The sequence below is a fragment of the Amblyomma mixtum genome, chromosome 2, assembly GCF_055824585.1.
Source record: "Amblyomma mixtum isolate Tamu chromosome 2, ASM5582458v1, whole genome shotgun sequence".
In the NCBI taxonomy this organism is placed as follows: Eukaryota; Metazoa; Arthropoda; class Arachnida; order Ixodida; family Ixodidae; genus Amblyomma; species Amblyomma mixtum.
Genome location: NC_143013.1, coordinates 263675305 through 263694259, shown reverse-complemented (window position 1 = coordinate 263694259; position 18955 = coordinate 263675305). Strand labels below are relative to the sequence as shown.

Genomic DNA, 18955 nt, shown 5'->3' with positions numbered 1-18955 from the left:
GATGGCAGCACCGGCCATAGAAGGGCGGTGGGGCATCGCTTGACCACCGCATCACTGCTCCAGGAGTGGCAGGAAGACTCCCTGGGATCTATGAGTGTAGAGAATGACCGATTCCGCATACATGGACATTAACCCATTATCGCTATGCGAACACCTGCCGTCCGTGAACACTGGATCTGAACACCGGAACCGAAGGGAAAATCGAACAGCTAGCTCACCTAATTCGCATTTGGCCTAATATGCAAAATCGACCGTCATATTCTTTTTTTAACAAACGGTTCAAGTAACCGAAAACTGTCTTCGCTTTTATGCTGTGCGGCTAGGCGATAATTTTGATCAATCCTCTCATTCGCTCTAATAAATTAGTAAAAAGTTTAGTTAGTCACTACACACCTAATGCATGGAATGGCCTATTCCTATAGAAATATAATTGCCTCCAAGTTTTTTTTTATGAAAACATGCGCGTTAAGTGTGGTTTCAAATTTAATTGAATTTAGTTAAGAGATTAACAGCTGCAAATATCCTCTTATTTTTGTGTCGCCCACGTGGTATGACCTAACTGAGAAAAGAGCTTTCGCATGGTGCACATCGCTTCAATTTTTAAAAGATCCCGAAAGCCTATAATTTATTTGGTCTCACTGTATACCGGCAAACCAAAACACCGGCAACGTCGCATCCGAAATCGTCGCACTTTTATGCTTTCTGACGGCGGTCGAGAACGCGCTTTACAAACCTTCGGAGCATTCGTTCGGAGCGCTTTACGCAGCTAATCCGAATTGGAGTAATACGGACCAGCACTTGGGTAGCGACCACTATATCCTCGCAACCAAACTGACTACCGGCGGATACAAAGAAAAAATCGGATCTGCGCGACTCACGGACTGGGGCAAATTAAGGTAATCTCACCCTCTTTCGAGCAGTCCCATCGCGGACATAGACGACTGGACTCGGGACATCAGGAACAGCCTTACTCGATTCCCAAAAGAGGTCCGGACGACCGAAGATTGTCCCGCGGTCGGCCCACATCTCCTGCATCTGTGGGAGGTGCGGCGCTTTCTCACCAAGAGATGGAGAAAATAGCGACATAATCGCAAGTTACGGCTCTGCAATGAACACATCAACACTCAAGCTGACAGGTACGCACGTACCCCTGCCCGACAGAACAGAAATTCGCTATGCGACAGTATCCAAGGCACTCTCGGAGTGTCTAAAACGCGTCACTTATTAAGATCCCTCATCGACCCTATAGGAAGCGCAAATCCGAAACTTATGACCGGATGATCAAGATCGTTCACTCCGTCCCGGGCACCAACGAGGAAATACTAAAGCAGTTGCAGGACAGGTAAACTTATGCGTAAGCCCACGACCTCCGAATTTCGCGTCCGGGGCTCTAAAAACTGAGCTACACGGCGGCCGCCGTCAAATCTTCTACTTTGTGGGGTATTTGTGTTACGTGTAATCTGACCTTGGGAGTGTTCACCAGCGCCACCTTCGTCCATAGCGGTGGACGTATATTACGTCCTGTATAAATTACCGCGACTGTCACGTGATCGAATGGCGAGGGTGGAAGCTGTTCAAGAACCCTCTTGCGCAACCTACGGGGCCTCGTCACTTGTTGGGCAAGACCTGACTTCGTTGTGAGATCGAAGAGTATCCGGTAAAAGCTGTTATCACACTGCACATGCAGATTGGCTGCAGCACGAGCGCTCGTCCTGTTCCGTCACCACGTCCGTGTTCGCCTTTAGCGCTGCTGTGTCTTTCCCGAATATGCACCTACACGCCCAGCTACAAGTGCCTCTCAGTTTGGCTTCACTGTACCAAACTCTATCTTATCGTTATCTTGTCTGCGCTGGGATAAGACTGGTGTGCTTGTGCCAGTCGGTATCTGCGGCCACCAAAAACTGTTTTCGTAGTTAGGAGTATACATGCAGAGGTCCGGAATATAGCTAGGGTGGGCATGGGAATGTAGATAATATAAGCTAAAAAAGTTTCCCAGGAAAAAAATATAAGAAAAATCTGTAACATATGTATAAATAAATGTGTGTGTTTGAAAGCATTACTCTGCTGAATCATGGCTTTTCTAACTTCATTTTGGAATGAACTTTATCTCACAACAGTTCAACGACTCACTGATAATTATTTAATTTACAGAAATAATTTAAGAAATCCAGTTTTTCAGGGCGGATTCAAGATTGGATTGGAAAACATTTATTCCGTCAAAAATGCAGATGCAGACGGTCCGCGCTAGATGGCCACCAAACCATGGCTGGCGGCGACCAGAGCGGCGCACTCGGTGGCCAAGGCTTGAATGCAAGAAAAAAAACCCGTGTTTTGAATTTAACGAGGCCCGATTTTTGCGCCTCGCTTTCGAAACATATACAACCCGAAAACGAAGAACCTGTGCGCCGGCTGGGCTGGCGGTCAACAGTCCGCGTGCTTCGTCGTGCAGGCGTCGGAAGGGAACGTTGAAGAATGCGAGCGGTGTTCCTCCAGGTTCCGCTCGCGTTGTTTGAGGACGAAGTTTGTGTTCTTCGTCTGTTTGTCAGCATGCCTGGTTGCATTTCACATTCCCTGCACGTAACCACCGCGATAGCTCAGCGGTTATGGTGTGTTCGACAGTTGAGGGCAAGGTCGCCCGTTCGAATCCCTGCAGCGGTGGCCGCATTTCGATGAAGGCAAAATGTAGACAAACGCCCGTGATGTGTGCGATATACCGGGCGTCCCAGCTAAATGTAACCAAACTTTTAAAAAAGGCGAAGTGTCCTAGTCCAGTGAAACCAACTCAGGGTTATTCATAGTCGCGTGGCCTAGTCTTGAGTATTTTTTTCGCTCTTCAAAGTTAATTCATTAGTTAAGTTTAATTAGCTAACTTTTTAATTATTGACTTCAGGAAGAAAGTGTGAATGCAAAAGTTTTAGATCACCTCGAAAAACCGCTAGTAGTGCTGTTTCCGTCAAGTTACGATTTACGTAGCTTCATTTGTTGGCCTTAAAGGAAAGTTGTCACGTGACCAGCTGCTCGCTCACTTCTCTGCCCCAGTGTGCACCCAAAGTCTCATCGAGGAGAGGACTTCAGAAAAAAATGGATTTTATTCTTTAAGGCGCTTCTTGGGACGTTGAAGTGGCGCAGTTGTCATGTGGAAGCTTTTTCTTATTGTGCGGGTTATGGTTAAAGGCCGGTAAAAAAACTACTTTACGTAAATATTACTTTGCTGCAAATGTCTCAGTAAGCTGTTTCTCAAAGCGATCTACAACTTTTCCATTGGCACTTTGTTCCTCAAGTCAATAATTAAAAAGCTAGTTAATTAAGCTTGACTAATTAGTCAACATTGAAGAACGAAAAAAATACTGCAGACTAGGTCACGCGACTCTAAACAACCCTCATTTGGTTTCAGACGGCTAGGACACCCCGTGTTTTTTAAAAGCTTGATTACATTTAGCTGGGACACATATAGACGCTGAGATGCACCGCTGGAGATTTAGCGGTGCTCTGAATAATTTACGCTGTCAAAATCATGCTGCCTATTCCAGGATGCATGATAAGACTGCGATTAAATTTAATTTTTTCGCTAATATTCCCTTCCATAAACTTAGGTCTTTGGCTGTATATGTAGACACGCATTTTGCAGTGAACTTAGTTGTGTAGCTCTGTTCTTTTTGCATGCCTGAGTGCTGTCGTGCGACTGTGCACATTGGTTGTAACTAGTTTCTTCTACTCGCAATGGTCGTCAGTCATTTTCTGCCTTTTTGTTTCATTTTTTACGTCTCTTTGCTGTTCAATCGCTTTTTCGTCAGCCGCAGATAAGGTTTCCGATGAGCACGTGGCAACTTGAGTGGTCGGCACCCGTCTTTTTTCTTTCTTTTTATTGATATTAATTTGATAAATATAACACTACTACCATTTCCACATCGAATATCGGGCCACAAACAAGAAGACGAACAGGAAGAGGAAGTACACGAAGAGTATCGACGGTCGCTTGTGTATGAAAAATGCGTCGCTATCTTACACATCATTGTTCAATATTACTACAAAACCTTCCCAGCTCTCTGACCCATCTCTTCTTTGGTCGTTCGACGGAAGTGATTGCAGAAACTGCACTTCTTTGTCGGGACTGCACCAAATACTGGCCAATTGTTCGTCGTGTGGGATGGACGTTTCTAAAGTGCCCAACAACAACTTGTGTGAAGTGCGTATTAACGTATAGGCTTCTGCGACCAGTGATTGTGGACGTAGTCAGCATGTCGCAACATTGAACGCATTCCCGCAGTATGCCCTATTCATTAGTCAGTCGTTAGGGCGGACATGACTGCATGGTTTTGTTCATGTTATTTATCCAATACCCCGCAGGACACAACGAGCCTGGCTTTGACCCGAAGGACCTTTACCCGGTCGTCCTGCGCATTCTTCAAGGGTACTACCTGGTCCGGCAGGAAGTGCAGGAGCGCGCCGTGAGCTTCCTCGTGGTCGACCGCGCGGCCTCGGAAGACGCCCAGCACAGGTCAGTGGTGGTGGTGCTGGTACCACGGCTACATGCATTGTTTAGTAAAGAACGTGAACATGAGAAAACAGTGCGTTGACGTGAAAAGGCGACATACATAACATGTAACAAGGTGCGGGTTTGGGGTAGCTGGTAATCCATTCTTGACAACAAAGCTTGTGTGTGTCTTGCTTGTCTGTGTCTTTGCTCGTCTTCGTCGTTTTCAGCGCGCTTTGTTGTCAACAACGTAAGGCGCTATGTTGCGACGTCTCTTCTTCGTGTCAACGCACTGTCTTCTCATCATGTTCTCTTGTTCTTGAATCAGCACCAACTGTAGTCGGATATTACTCAAGAACAAAGAGGCGGATATGCCCCTCAAAGGAGGCCGTTCAGCCAATGGCGTCGACCGTTTTTTATGACGCCGCGGTTAATCCCCGTTCATCTGCCACCCGCTGCGATGTCACGCTAGGTAGCAGATCCAATGGGATTAACCTCGACGCCTAGAAGACGACATTTAGCTCTCCAGCAAACAACAAAAACAGAGGTAAATTCTTGAAGCCCATATTATGACGTCGGAGGCGGATTGAGAGAGGATGAGAGTGCTTTGTCTTAAAGCAGCCACTTTTTTTTTTTTTTTTTTTGACGTGTGTGGTTTCAGGAAGGGGGCTATTTTAGTCGGACACAGTGTATTTTTTAGAGCGGAAAGCTCTGCTCCTCCCATGCTGAGCCCGAAGGTCATCTGGCTCTTAGATGTGACCTCTAACGAGAGGCGCGCCACATGTGCAAAATCGCGCGTGTGCAGGTGCCTCGATCTTCATCTTCATGAGTGCAAACTGCTGGGCTAGTTGGTTCATATTGTATATAAAGGGAACCAGCGAAAATAGACGCAAGACAAGAACAAAGAAGGCACACACCACAACGCTGGTGTTGTGGTGTGTGCCTTCTTTGTTCTTGTCTTGCGTCTATTTTCGCTGGTTCCCTTTATATTCATCTTCATCGTAGCCATAACCTGGATTAGTTTTTTTCCTGTTTGGATCTGCACCAAACCCTGGCCAAACCCCCACCGTGGGTGTGTGCCATCGTTTTTGAGGCAACAACAACAGTTGCGCGCTTGGCAGCCACGTCCGCCGCTGCGCCGACCGCCGCTCTTGCACTTGTGGCACGTGATACATCGCGTGATTTGTTCTGGCTGAAACAATTTTCTCTCGCTGAAGTCTTAAAAAAATAAAGAACCAAAGCAAAACCGCTTCTAACCATTGTTAACAAAGCTTCCGTTCTGTATATCCTGCCTCATCTGAGTTGAGCCACAGCCACTTTTTTAAATTACCTCGTATCTCCAGCCCCACTTTGCTTGTAATGTATGAATGCTTTCTGCTCAGGCTGTTCTCATATCACCTTCCGCTTTATTTTGTATTATCCTACGCAGCCTTTGCCTAGCCTTGCTGTGCTTCATGACTCTTGGGGGTTTATTAGATAGTTAACCTCAGAATGTGTAATTTGTAGCAACTAGCCAATTCCGGAGCCTCTTTGAAGCAAATATATGATCAAAAAATTCGCTTACGTTTGCAGCTAATAAGTTCCAAAGCCAAGGAAGCACCGCCTCTCATAAGACACTTGTAAGCGTGTAGTACTTTGCTTTTTAGTTTTGCGGGCATAAATTTTCACGGGCGTATGCGCATAGCCTCTCCTGTTCTCCGCTCTTCACTCTATTTCTACGTCATGTCTTTTCTCTGCTGCTTCGGGTCTCCAGCTTGTATACGTAGACGCTACCCGCGGCCGGCACTCCTCTTCCCCCCCCCCCCCCCACCACGACCTTCATCTGGTCATAGTTCGCATCAAATGACGTCATCACATATCAAGGTCACATGTCCCATTATCATTGATCGGATAACGCCAAACACGTGACCATGACCTTCACGTATACATATATTACCTCCATGACTCTCTCACATCACATAAACCGATTCACAGCTGACTGAAGCTCGGGTATCATCACGCGAGTAACACTTAGGTTTTTTTTTTCGTGTGGTCCACTGCCAACACCACAACGTGGCGCCCTATACGCGCACTTCGTGACTTGTAGCGCATATGGGCCCGGTCTTGGCAGAGAGCCCTTGAAGAAGCAACATGCAGGAGTATAAAGACCCTTCTTTCACCGCTAGGCCTCTCGCGCAGTTGACTTTCGTCGATGCAGGCTTGGCGGCACGCGCGCGCGAGTCGCGGCGGTGTAATCAGTCGTCTTCTACACTTATACGCAGGCTGATTCGGGCTTTCTGGGCCGACCAGCTTCTCCTGGCCAGCGCGGTGGTCGCGTCCGCTGTCAGGCTCCGCTATCCGCCAAAGTACAAGCAGGTGAGAAGGTGCACCAGAGCCAGAGTACTGCACGCTGCGTCATGCATGCGGCTCACAATGCTCTTTATTTTTTTTGCAGAAACAGCTCACTGCGCGTCTCCGTGTATTGCTTGTTGGGCTAAAGCCTCCGAAAATTTAAATGGCGATTGCACCTGTGGTAATGCGGATCAGCGCTAGCTGGTCCATATTGCACTATTGCTGCATTTACTTTGACTGCTGCTGCCACGCATGAGCGTGTGATGATTTTGTATCTGTTTTGGAAGGGTTACAACGAGTGCTCCATATATGGTATGAAAAATGTGCAAGCACGAAGTGTTGTCGTGCAGCGCGTTGTTGGCTCGTGTCGTGTCGTTTTTGTGTCCGTGTAGTGTTTCTGTCGTTGCGCTAATAATGAGACAGCATTACAGCCCGCTTTCGTCAAAGTCACTGCAGTGCGTTGTCTGTAAATTTATACAAAGCTTCCAGCGACTGTATAAATTTCACCTTCCCAGCGCCCCTAGCGGCACGCGCGGCAGTCGCAGAGGAAAAGCTTCGGCTCACGCGCACCGTGACGTCACAGCGTAAAGCGTATGTAATTGGCTGGTGCTGTAGCGCAAAGAGAGCACGTGATTCTTCCGCAACAAAATGGCGTCCGGGACGCCATATGTATGTGTGTGTCGTTCACTTCGAGAATTTGTTGATGCATTATTTACGGTGTATCGCCTTTCTGCACCCTTCAGTGCGATTAACTCGCAAAATTGATTTAATTTAACTGCCGACATTTTTGAACGTCCTCTTGCTGCCCCCCCCCCCCCCCCCCCTAACATTTAACGTCTTTTTTCTTCCATTGCCTTTGGAACGTCGCCCTCCAGTTCATCGGCTTCCTTCAGTCCATCACTCGCCTGTCGGCCAAGGAGGTGGACAGCTACGGCGGCGTCATCCTGAATGTTCTTTTCAACGAGGACACTACGGATGCCTAAAGAAGACGGGAAGACGCTGCACGCATGGAATGTCGCAAGATTTCCTATAAAGATAAATGAGGCTCCGCGGTCTTTCATTCCCCGAAGTAATGCCAGGAAACTTACTCTTCGCACTTAGCTCGGCTCGTGTGTGGCAGACTAAGCGGACTGAGTGGAAACAGTTCTTTCCTCAGGGGAGGCTTTACAAGAAGGCTTTGCTAATTTCCACACGATAAATGCCAAACATTCATTTGCAGTGAATTTATTAAGCATGTGATATACAGGGTGTTGAAAATAATTTAATTTACGCATAGATGGGAGTATTCCAGCACTGCTGTGACTCCGCAGCAGAATTTCAGGTTTCCGTCCAAGCACTAGCCTAGCCAAATACGAGGTGCCCATTCGCCGGCATTCCCGCTACAATGGATCAAACGCTCTAATACAAGAAACTCGCATAGACGGTGGCGCCTCTTTTATCTCTAGAGGTAGTTTTGAGAAACTCTGTGTGTATTTTTCATTTTCTTTTTCCCAGTCTTTTCATTTCTCCGGAGAAGCTGGACGAGGCTTCGCTTGTGCAACAAAATAAAAAAAAAACTGGAAATTAGTGAACTTCTGTTTTATTGCATTAAACGGATGCGAAAAGTGAGCGCTTGACAGAGTGAGTCGGTACACCTTAAATAAAAGCGAGGAAAATATTTATCATTATTTCAGACTGACGGCGCACAAAGTGGAGCAAAGGAAACGACCAAAACAAACTGGACGAATGCTTTACTGACGGTGCACCGTATATTGTACCGCTCATCCAACCTTCTTTATAAAACCCACAAAACACAAAGAAAGGATGACTGCATGGCTTCTAATAAACTTCTACACAATGAAATGCAAATGTATAAAAGTTGCTTCGCTTCAGACGTTCTGTACACATAAACACCTGCAAGCCCTCCTGAATTCGTGCTAATGATCAGTCAAAAGGCAGCTAGAAACCTTCTCGGCTAGAACTTTTCAAGAACTTAAAACATTCTTATTTATTTAGTAATGAGGGCTTAGATTACTTTATTTTAAGCATTTAAAGATTAGCTTCAATGCAGTCTTTAAACTTTCAAAAGCTCAAAAACTGTTTATTTAAACACCAGCACACATTACAAAGGGCCAAGAGCCGTAAATGCACATGCTACGTGTGAAAACGATTGTGCCCAATGCACATACGCACACATCACAACAACAACAACAAAAAGGAAATGAATGTTGGCTGCCATTAGGGATGTGAACTAGTTGGTTGTCATTAAAATGGTACGCATTTGGGCGATTTGGTAAGCAAGTTGCTCTGAAGTAGATGGCAAGTAGCACAACCAAATACATGTTCCCACAATCTCTTCTCCTCTACTTGTTCTCTATTCTGTGCAGACAAAAAAGACTGCTCAAAAAAAGACACAGATGCATATGATGTTACTGAGTGGCAATTGTGCCGGTCGTAAACTCAAGGAGCCTGCCACCCCGGAGGTCCTTGAAAGAAAAATGCAAGCAGCTTGCTAGACACAGAAAGCCATAAAATGAGTGAAACAGAGTGAAGTCAGTGCCAAGTGCACCGCATTTTCATGAACTCCAGTTGAGAGCTTTTGCTATTTGAGAGAAAGAGGTGCTTGTCTCTGTGGAGTGTCTTTTACAAAAGGACGCAAGTATTCAGTCACCGTACTTCCCGAGTTGTGTAATTCTCTTGCCTGCACAAGGTGGCCGAGACAAAAGTGCTACACGTTGGTGTTCCCCTGCACCATCACAAAAAACTGACAGGCGATCAGTAGGCTGATCCGAAGGAAGTGCATAGTACTAAACATTCATTCCGCTTTGCATGACACGACGCATCACACACATTTCTTTAGATCCGCCTTTATTGCACGCTGTCTTTTTTTTGTACTTATTTACATCTGACTCTTACATCTGACTTTTACATCTGACTCTTACATCTGACTTTTACATCTGACCAAACAGGCCAGTTCTTATTTGTATATTAAGTTCACTTGAGGGCACTACAAGAAGGATACACGCGTCTTCAATACTATATCTTTCTATACATTTTGTGTATCGGTATTAGGTATCGGTTGCCAATAAAAAATGAAAGTATCAGAAAATCAGAATCAAAAACACATTATTAGTGTGTCATGTATTTTAACGATACTAGAGATTTGTAGTACGGGAGTAATCACTCTTACTACAAATCTACTCCACCTTGGGGGATTTCCCTAAAACATTTGACCAACAATACTGATACAAAAAAAAGCGAAAAATTTTGAGGGTGCTGTGAGTCAGACTTTGGGTCAGCGGCGCTCGCTAGGTGGTAGTGCACTGAAAAAAAGAATGGATGGAGCACAATCACTAAGAGACAATGTCAATGCCTGTGGCCCGGTCAGTAATCCTTCCTAACGAACGTTCGTTGTTTGGAAGATGGACGACGTACACCTTACGCTTCTGCACACCCGGTGACAAAAGGGACGAGGAGACAGGCATACCGTTGTAGAGAAAAAACATCCCTTCATCCCCACTGTTGCGGTCGTTGCGGGTTCACTTGAGGGCACTACAAGAAAGATACACGCGTCTTCAATACTATATCTTTCGGACAGCAATGAACGACTTTCGTAGTCATGCTCAGGAGCTTGCAATGCATTTGTTGTTTAATTTGTCACCATGATAAATTTTACGCACTCATCCACGCTCGGGTCAGTGGGGTCACCAGCGCTGCCACCGTCAGATGTATCAGCCGACGCAATCGTTTCCTTTGAGAAGCAAGCGATGTAACAAGCCATAGTTCTCAAGAGGTGCTAGTGATTTTAACTTACCTCTGGAGTCCTCGAGTCAACGGGGCTTATCCGTTGGTAAAAGGCACCTTCATAAAATTCAACACGGCAACGTGCTTGGCTGCTGCTATATGCAGAAACTTTAATTGGTTTCCGTTATAGCACGGCTACATCGAGGCGCTCTTTCAAACCGGTGGTTTGAGCAAATCCTGTTACGTAATACATACAATATCTAAATAAGAGATTACCAAGCTATGTTCTGCCCCAATAATAACTCACCCATGTTATTGTTTTCTTTATTGCTTTAACACAGAATGTTCAACATAAAACGTCAGTTAATTATAGTGACAGAGAAATAATTGTTCGGTTTTACCAAGCGCAAGGATCTTGCATCTTTTATCCCTGGGCAAATGCACAGGCAACCCGGTAAATACTGCAGTAACAAACAAAAAACAACAGAAAAAGTTTCAAGTTTATTCGTATGTAGTTAAGTGCTCACAGACACATTGAGCACGTTAGCTTAAAAAAACAATTTTGCTACAGACTTCTAATGGGAGTGATCATTTCGACGTCCCTATGGCTTCAGTCCAATGCTGAAGTTCTAATGAATCCAGCTCCGCCAAAGCGGAGCTTGAAGTTATCCGTGCGACCGGATTCGTTTAAACACTTTCAAAAACAGTGGTCTATATCAAATACACCAATAAGCTAATCATATTACAAGCTTTATTATAGTAATGGCGATTTCAATGTATTGAAGTATCGACGATACAGTGCCGAGTATATGTATTGGAAATCATTTCCGATTCATTTTCGATTCTCAGAAATACAATTCTGTACCTTGTATCGGTGTCGGAAAAAAAATTTCGAGAGTATTGGTAAAGGGATGTAGGGTACAAGGTATCGGCATCGAAGGTAAGTACCGTGCCCAGCCCCAATCATCGCTGGGGGCAGTGTGGTTTTGCGTTCAAAGGCGGAAGGGCAGATATGACGCGAAATATCGTCTGTACGCCGTACAGCTACACTGTAGCCTGAGTCGCCATAAAGCCCCTGGCCGTATGAATCATGCCGAGGGAAACAGCGGACAGACCTTGTACGGGCGCTTCCGCGCATTGAAGATTGGATTGGTATGCGGGGTTTGATGTCTCCAAGCGACCCAGGGTTTGAGGGACGCCGTAGTGGAGGGCTCGGATTTGATTTAGACCACCTGGGATTCTTTAACGTGCGCTGACATCGCACAGCGCACGACCGTTTATGCATTAGAAACAAAAACAAAGAAGTCATATTCAAGCAGAAAAAAACATTTAATGCAGAGTCAGGTCACGGACTACATCGCTGTTTCCGAGTCGAGCTCGCGACAACATAAAGCAAACCAAAAGTACTCAGGTAAAGAGACACACATATCAAAAATAGTCCGATTGGTCCGTTGTGATGCCGTCGTCGATGCGCAAAAAGTTTTCGTAGACAACGGGACAGAGGAGTCATTCGCGTCCACACAAATGCTAGAAGGCATCACTGAGCGCAGCTCACAGCAGACGTGAAATACGTTCATTTCAGAACTATAGTAGAATTGAAAATCGACTTGGCACCACTACATCTGGCGCACCTCTGCGCCTGTGGAGTCTGCTCGGTTACTGGCCAGAAAAACAACGTGAAAACATAAAAACAGCTTTTAGGTTAGTTCATAGTCGAGACCGGGAACAGCGCCTCATGTCTTGACTTGCAAAAGCGACCCAGAATGTGTAAGTGGTGAAATTACATGACGCCGCATTGGCGCAATATAAACAGCCTAATCACATTAACGAATACGTAAGCTGAATCCGAAAAACGGACGTACCGAGAAAGGTATGAAAATAAAGAAAAAGATCATTTACACATGCTTAGAAAAACGAGAAAAACCTGCCAAAAACTGGCGTCTAAGAATAAACATCTTTGGCTGCGGCATTGAGTATTCGCAACTTGCAATCGTGAAGCTTTTGCAAAGGAAGCTCAATACACAGTCACGTAGTACTAGTGCTAGTAGAAGGAGTATGAGGAATTTAGTGCTGGAAATAATATAGAGTAGAAGCGATTGTTCTGATTAGATTTAGGTTAGTTCGTTATAACTGGAAGAACGGGCAAAATAAGTTGGATAAATTAAGCTGTTTTCAGTTAAAGGACCGATAAGTGTGAAGAGAGTATGGCGAAGCGGCAAGCTTTAGGTTCTGAAGATAGGGAGGGATGTCGGCGTTTGCAGAATATCGTCAATTATTCACCATACCACTTCCTTCGCCCATCATCGTGGGCGTGCCAGGAACCGTGCGGATAATTTCGCACGGCTCGGCCATGGAGTAGACGCGCACCTCGGCGCCGCTGAAGTCGACCACCTTGCGCTCATGCGAGAAGCCGAGGAAGACGTCGGCCAGAGAGGCCTCGCACACCACGTAGTCTTCGAGGTCGAGCTGCTCCTTTATGTCTTCCATGCGCTCAAACACGTCGCTCCATGGGATGTCCGCGTCCTTCACGGTGTACTGCAGCATGTCCTGCGTGAAAGTTCAAGACCAAAGTAAGGACCGCTTATAACGATAAGGCGTGTATTCACTATGGGCAAGGGTTTTCTATGCTCTATCCTAGAGAAGGCAAAACTTGTTAAAAGGTATTAATTGCAGGACTCGGTTTTCGTAACTAACACTTAATCCGTCAGCAGACCAACTTCCTGATGTCCCTTCACCTCTTCAAAGGGAGTAATGGTTGCTCTTTTAGGGACGAATTGTTTGAGACTGCAGTTAGTCCCACAGGGACTGGCACTTGTAGGCTTTTCCTTTCTGGCTTCTTATCTGCTACCTTGTCCATTGAGGGATGCGCGCTGTACTTTTTGATGTCAGAATAACCAGCGATGTAATTAATTGTCCTGAGCTGTTTCAGCAGGTTCTTCGAGCACCTGATCCCAGCAAGGCTGCAGCCAGCGCCCAATCAAGGGCCCACTCTAAAAATCGAGTCACTCTCAGTTTACAAATCGCTGCCTGCTGGTTCTGTCTGCCTTATTTTGTCTCGAACCCTGTCAAGAATTTACTGGAACGTGGACATTGGTCACTTTTCAGCACAGACCCAAAGAAATGCATCTAGAATTTCTCTTTGCAGCTGAAATTTACGGCCAGCTGAGAGCCCATAAGGCGCCCATAAAGCCAGGCTGATGTGCGAAAGCACAACGAAGTGTTGGGCAAGCAAGCCTCCGTGGAGGACGAAGCTGTAGATTATACGCACAGGAATTGCAAATTCAAAATGGACCAAACCCGTACAGGACTCCGTATCTTTTATCTGTTCGCCGCTACTTTCTTGTCTCCAGCCCATTTTTTTCTGTACTGGCGTTCCTCCCCCCCCCCCCCCCCCTCCCCTGCTTTTTATCAGAATGATTTCTTGATCTCGCTTTCGTTTGAATTCTGTATTACACTGTGAGCCACCTGAGTCATGTTACTATAAATCACTCTTATTAAGCAAAGCTAACCATAACCACTGAGCCACCGCGGCGGCTTCGATTGGTTGTAATAAGCAAGGCTAACTACAACAAATTGTAGCCGCCACGGTGGCTCAGTGGTTATGGCGCTCGGCTGCTGACCCCAAAGACGCGGGTTCGATCTTGGCCGCGGCGGTCGAATTTCGATGGAGACGAAATTCTAGAGGCCCGTGTACTGTGCGATGTCAGTGCACCATGCTGGCGGAACAAGACCACTGTGTATGGCGCTTGTTTTTAGCATCTATTTTCGACATTCGATGGCTGCATCGAGAACAAAAGGGGGAAAAGATTTTCCCAACACCACTCATGCATTTCAGGCAGGCACAGAGTACAAGCGTTTTGTCGACTACAGAACGACATGCAGCCTCAAGGTGTTGCGTTGCCCCGCAGTCTAGGTTAGGTTAGGTTAGGTTAGGTTAGGTTAGGTTAGGTTAGGTTAGGTTAGGTTAGACTAGGTTATGTTATGTTAGGTTAGGTTAGGCTATGTTATGTTAGGCTAGGTTAGGTTAGGTTAGGCTATGTTATCTTAGATTATGTTAGGATAGGTTAGGTTAGGTTAGGTTAGGTTATGATTTGTTAGGTTAGGTTAGGTCAGGTTAAGTTAGGTGTGCAAAGCGCGGAACTTACCATGCGGATGTCCGAGATGAGTGAGGAAGGAAACTTGTCCTTCATGGCGCGGTTGACGGTCTTGAAGAAGTCTCCCTCCTTCACCTGGTCCAGGGTGAGGCGTACGGTGGCGGTGAAGCGCTGCTGGCAGCCTTCCTTCATCAGACTCGTCTCGCCGATCACCTGGAACTCGCCGCCGGACAGCACGCCAACCCGGTCGCAGAAGGAGTCGCACTCTCGCAGGCTGCACAACAGAGTAATGAGTGTTGTTTCATCACGGAAGCATCGCACTTTTTTTCTCCTTAAAAACCGGGATTTAAAATGCGAGGAATGAAGTTGTGACCGAAATGCTCAAGTCGGAGAAGGACTTGTTCAAAGGCGACGTGTACGGAAGAAATAAATCCGGCTCTTCCTGTTTCAGTGTGTACTTCACTAGATGAAAACGTCACGTAGTTTTAAGAGGGCGCCGGGTTGTTGATCTTTCTAAGTTGTACCCTTACTAAGGCAAGGGAGGAGAAGATTGTTGTCATGACATCCCTACTCAAAAAAGTTGTACGATGCAAACCTCATACAAGCTTCGCCATACAATGTCGTACAATTTGTCTAATATTGTACAATATTTGTATGACAAATATATGATTTTGCAAGAATTAATTGCATTTGCATGACAAATGTGTGATTTTGCAAAAATGAATGACATTTGTATGGAAAACCGCACGAGGTTATTGCATCATACATTTTTTTCCGCTAGGGGTGGGCTCAATTTCTGGAGGGTAAAAGACGACGGCACGCCGACTCTGAGGTTGGCATCTGTTAGTGGTGCCGCCGAATTTTTGTCTCTACCTAACCACATTTTCGGCAGCCCTGAACGGTTCATCTGAATGTCACAAGTGGTGCTACCGCTACCATCGCCACTGCTTTTTGGACTAATCAGTATGCCGAATTTTGATACATGGGCCTTGTGGTGAGCTTTGTAGGTGTCGTGAAGAAAGAGGTATAGGCGTGCAATGCACAGGCGCTCGGTATGTTGCGCCACCATTCACTCAACAAAATTTGATATGGCTATACCCACGCGCAGGGTAGATAGGGTCTAATCTTTATACAGATGCTTTTTTCTTCAGACCCTTTTCAGCCCCTTACCCCGCCCACACCCATCGTGCCTGTCATGACAGTGCGGTTATGACAATAACAGCGCCTCGCCTGTCTCCTGAACTCATTTCTATATTTCTCCTCCAACTGCCACCAAGCAAAGGCATGGTACATGCCTGTAAAGGGCTATTCCCCCAAACATTCGCAACTGCCATATTCAAATAAATACCAATGAGATGTGAAGACCATGCTTGACTGGTTGGCGGTGTGGATTTTTTCGATGCAGCGGAAAAGGCGGCGACGAGACGCCGGATCCACTTCGCGTGTGGACTCGTTGAGGATGACCAGCTTGGGGTTTCCGACCAGGGCCAGCCCAACGGACAACTTGCGCTTGTCGCACGGCCTGCAAGTAACGACGTCTATTGTGGCGCAGCCTATTGTCAACAAGCACGGACGGATCCTCAAGGATGAGTGAAATTTAGATGCAGGTGTACCGTACATGGCAAGTACAGTTTGTATGGTGTCACAAGCGCATTCTTCCAAATGGAGTCCGTTATATCGTTTATATATAAGGGGTTTAGGAGCATTCACGTAACGGGAAAGGAGTTTAAGCGTCAGCTGTTAAGGGCGTCATGATCCACTTAAATGGGAGGTCAGATAGATGACAATGCAGACTTTGGCTGCAACACCTGGTGCTGATATGGAAAAGACATGCAATGGGAAATGGAAGTTGATGGAGTGTCACCATAAGCACAGTGATGGGGGCTCGCTCCTCTCCGTCCCTGTGGGTTCGTTTCTCCGCCGTGTCGTCCTTTCTTCCTTTCTAGTTACCTTAACTAGCAAGGGAGGGCGCCTGCGTCACAGCGACACGAGTGCTACGGACAGCGTGATTTCGCGCGCTCGAGACACACACTTCATCTCGGGAACTCGTCGCACGCAGACGTTTCAGCGCGGCGCTCCGCTATGCGCCCTGCGAGACGAGGCCTCGTGGGAACATTTTCCCGGGAGCTCGTCCCGTCCAGGCTCCGAGTTTCTCCGAGGCCCTAGAGTCCGCATACATGCGCTCGTAACCTTGCTGGTGAGTCGCTCGACCTCGATTCCTTTGCGTATTTTGTTGCTAGCCGGCTTTATTGTCGTTGTAGTAATAAATCCCTTTCGGTTCCACTCACTGTCGTCGTTCCTTTGTTACCACAGAAAGGTGGTGGTGGTGGTGGAAAACATTTATGTACAGGTGTAATACAGGAGGTTATGCATGAGCTGACCCAGAGGGGGCCAGCCCTTACAAATACTAGGTGGAGGTCCCTAGTTCGGGACCCCAGTGGCATCGGCCGCCGCCCAGGCTCGCGCGACCAAGGCCCGTTGGGCCTGCAGGTCAGAGCAGCCGAGCAGGGTCGCCTCCCAGTCCTCCCGGGTGGGGTTGGGGTGAGAGGGGATAGCAGGGTTGGAGGGGCAGGCCCACACCATGTGGTAGATGTCCGAAGACTTCTCCGCACAGTGCGGACAGCTGCCCGAGGAAAAAGGGTCGAAGTGTTTCAGAGGTGCCGGGCACAGCAAAGTATTAGTATACAGGCGGAGCAGAAGCCGCTCCTCCGCCTTTGACAGACCTTTACACGGGCGGGGATAAAGACCATGGCCAGATTGATAGAGTAAAACGATGTCTTTGAAGGTGTAAGCTGGAATAAATTCGAGTTCCTGATCGTCAGGGTCGGAGGGGAATGTCCGGTGAGAGAGCGCGCGGGCGGCGGCGTCAGCTGCCTCATTTCCCTCAAGGCCCATGTGAGCGGGAGCCCAAACGATACGCCGGTGCGCGGGGTCACCGGTGTAGACGCTGTTTTGAAGAATGCGGTAGGCTAGATACGGTACCCAGCCCTGCTCGACGTTCCGACATGCCCCTCGCGAGTCGGAAATAATTGTTTTTGAATTGGAATCAGATGCAGCCAACGCAATGGCGACCTCCTCCGCGTGTGTTATGTCACGGGCTCGGAAAGTAAGGCCGTTCACTGTTTTGGATTGGTGGACGACTGCGGCTATGTACCATCCCCCATGGTGGGGGCCTGAGGCATCCACGTAGAATACGCCGGGTTTCGATCCATAGTGGCGGGCCAGGGCTTCCGCCCGCGCCAGGCGCCGGCCATTATGGTCCTCACGATTCATGTTCGCGGGAAGAGGGCGCACGTGGAGGGCGCATCTCCACTGGGATGGAATACGTACGCGCACCTCATGAGAGTGGTGTGTTGGATGTGTAGTCGGGCAAGGAGGCGGAGACCCGACGATGTATTCGAGAGACGTGTGTATTGGTTAGTCAAGTGGGCTTCCCGGAGCTCCCGAAATGTGTTCACCATGCCTAGCCCCAGGAGGCGCTTGTTCGAGGTGGTCACGGGGAGGCCTAGAGCCCGCTTAATAATTTTGCGGAGGATGACTTCGAGTGAATCCTCGTCTTGCTTCCGCAGGTGGAGGTATGGAGTCGAATATAGGATTCGACTGGTTACAAATGCATGCGCCAGCCGCAAGGCGTCCTTACATCGTAACCCCCCGCGCTTGTTAGAAACCCGGCGGACCAAGCGGCCCACCTGGTCCCCCACCTGACGGAGTTTGGCCAATGTTGTTTCTGACCGTCTGTCTTGATGTATAAAAAGCCCCAGTACCCGGACTTCGATATTTTCAGGGATTGGACCTGTCTCGAGAGACAATGAAATTTTGGATGTGCACTTTGGTGAGGGGCGTATGTGCACAAATTCAGACTTTTGGGTGGAGCATTGGAGGCCGCAGCGGCGAGCATAACGGTCCACTATGGTCGCCGCCTCCTGCAGGTTAGCCTCAATGTCTGCAAGGGAACCCTGCGTGGCCCACAGGGTGAAAGGCCCGCCGTAGTTGCCGTGCGCTCGGTGGTGCTCGCGATCACGGGGTGGGATCGGTAATTTTGAACTGTCAGCCACGGTTGAGCAATATTAAGGCGGAAGCCTTCAATGGCTCATACTGTCGTCCGTTAACAAAGCGTGTCACACGCGTTTAACTCGGGAACTAAAAAAGATCGAAGAAAACTAATGACTGCTTGAGAGAGAGGAAGAAAAAATGAACCTAGAAGCCACGTTTGATGACTGTAGATTAATTAGTTAATTAATCATAGATAAAAATGTCGAATTTGCGCCGAAATAGAGCGGACATCGATATAGCCACGGGGACGGTGTGATGTCAAATCCAACCGAAGTCGTCA

General features: G+C 47.4%; 2 protein-coding genes across 3 annotated transcripts in view; one reads left to right on the top strand and one right to left on the bottom strand.

Moving 5' to 3' along the window:
* LOC149363853 (cyclin N-terminal domain-containing protein 1-like) overlaps window positions 1–8354 on the top strand; it is a 437455-nt gene extending 429101 nt beyond the window's left edge. Inside the window, exons 5-7 of one of the 2 annotated variants that reach the window (XM_089573815.1) lie at window positions 4348–4498; window positions 6736–6829; window positions 7681–8354. In XM_089573815.1, coding sequence (XP_089429941.1) covers window positions 4348–4498; window positions 6736–6829; window positions 7681–7788 — 353 coding nt within the window. In that variant the 3' untranslated portion in view covers window positions 7789–8354. The remainder of the gene's footprint in view (window positions 1–4347; window positions 4499–6735; window positions 6830–7680) is intronic. The other variant, XM_089573817.1, reaches the window with a different exon arrangement.
* A 3484-nt stretch (window positions 8355–11838) lies between these two features.
* The window catches only part of LOC149363849 (phospholipid-transporting ATPase ABCA3-like), a 53180-nt gene continuing 46063 nt past the window's right edge, over window positions 11839–18955 (bottom strand). The window contains exons 18-20 of the mRNA XM_089568614.1: window positions 15971–16144; window positions 14674–14896; window positions 11839–13075 (exon numbers count right to left, since the gene is read on the bottom strand). Coding sequence (XP_089424740.1) covers window positions 12797–13075; window positions 14674–14896; window positions 15971–16144 — 676 coding nt within the window. The 3' untranslated portion in view covers window positions 11839–12796. The remainder of the gene's footprint in view (window positions 13076–14673; window positions 14897–15970; window positions 16145–18955) is intronic.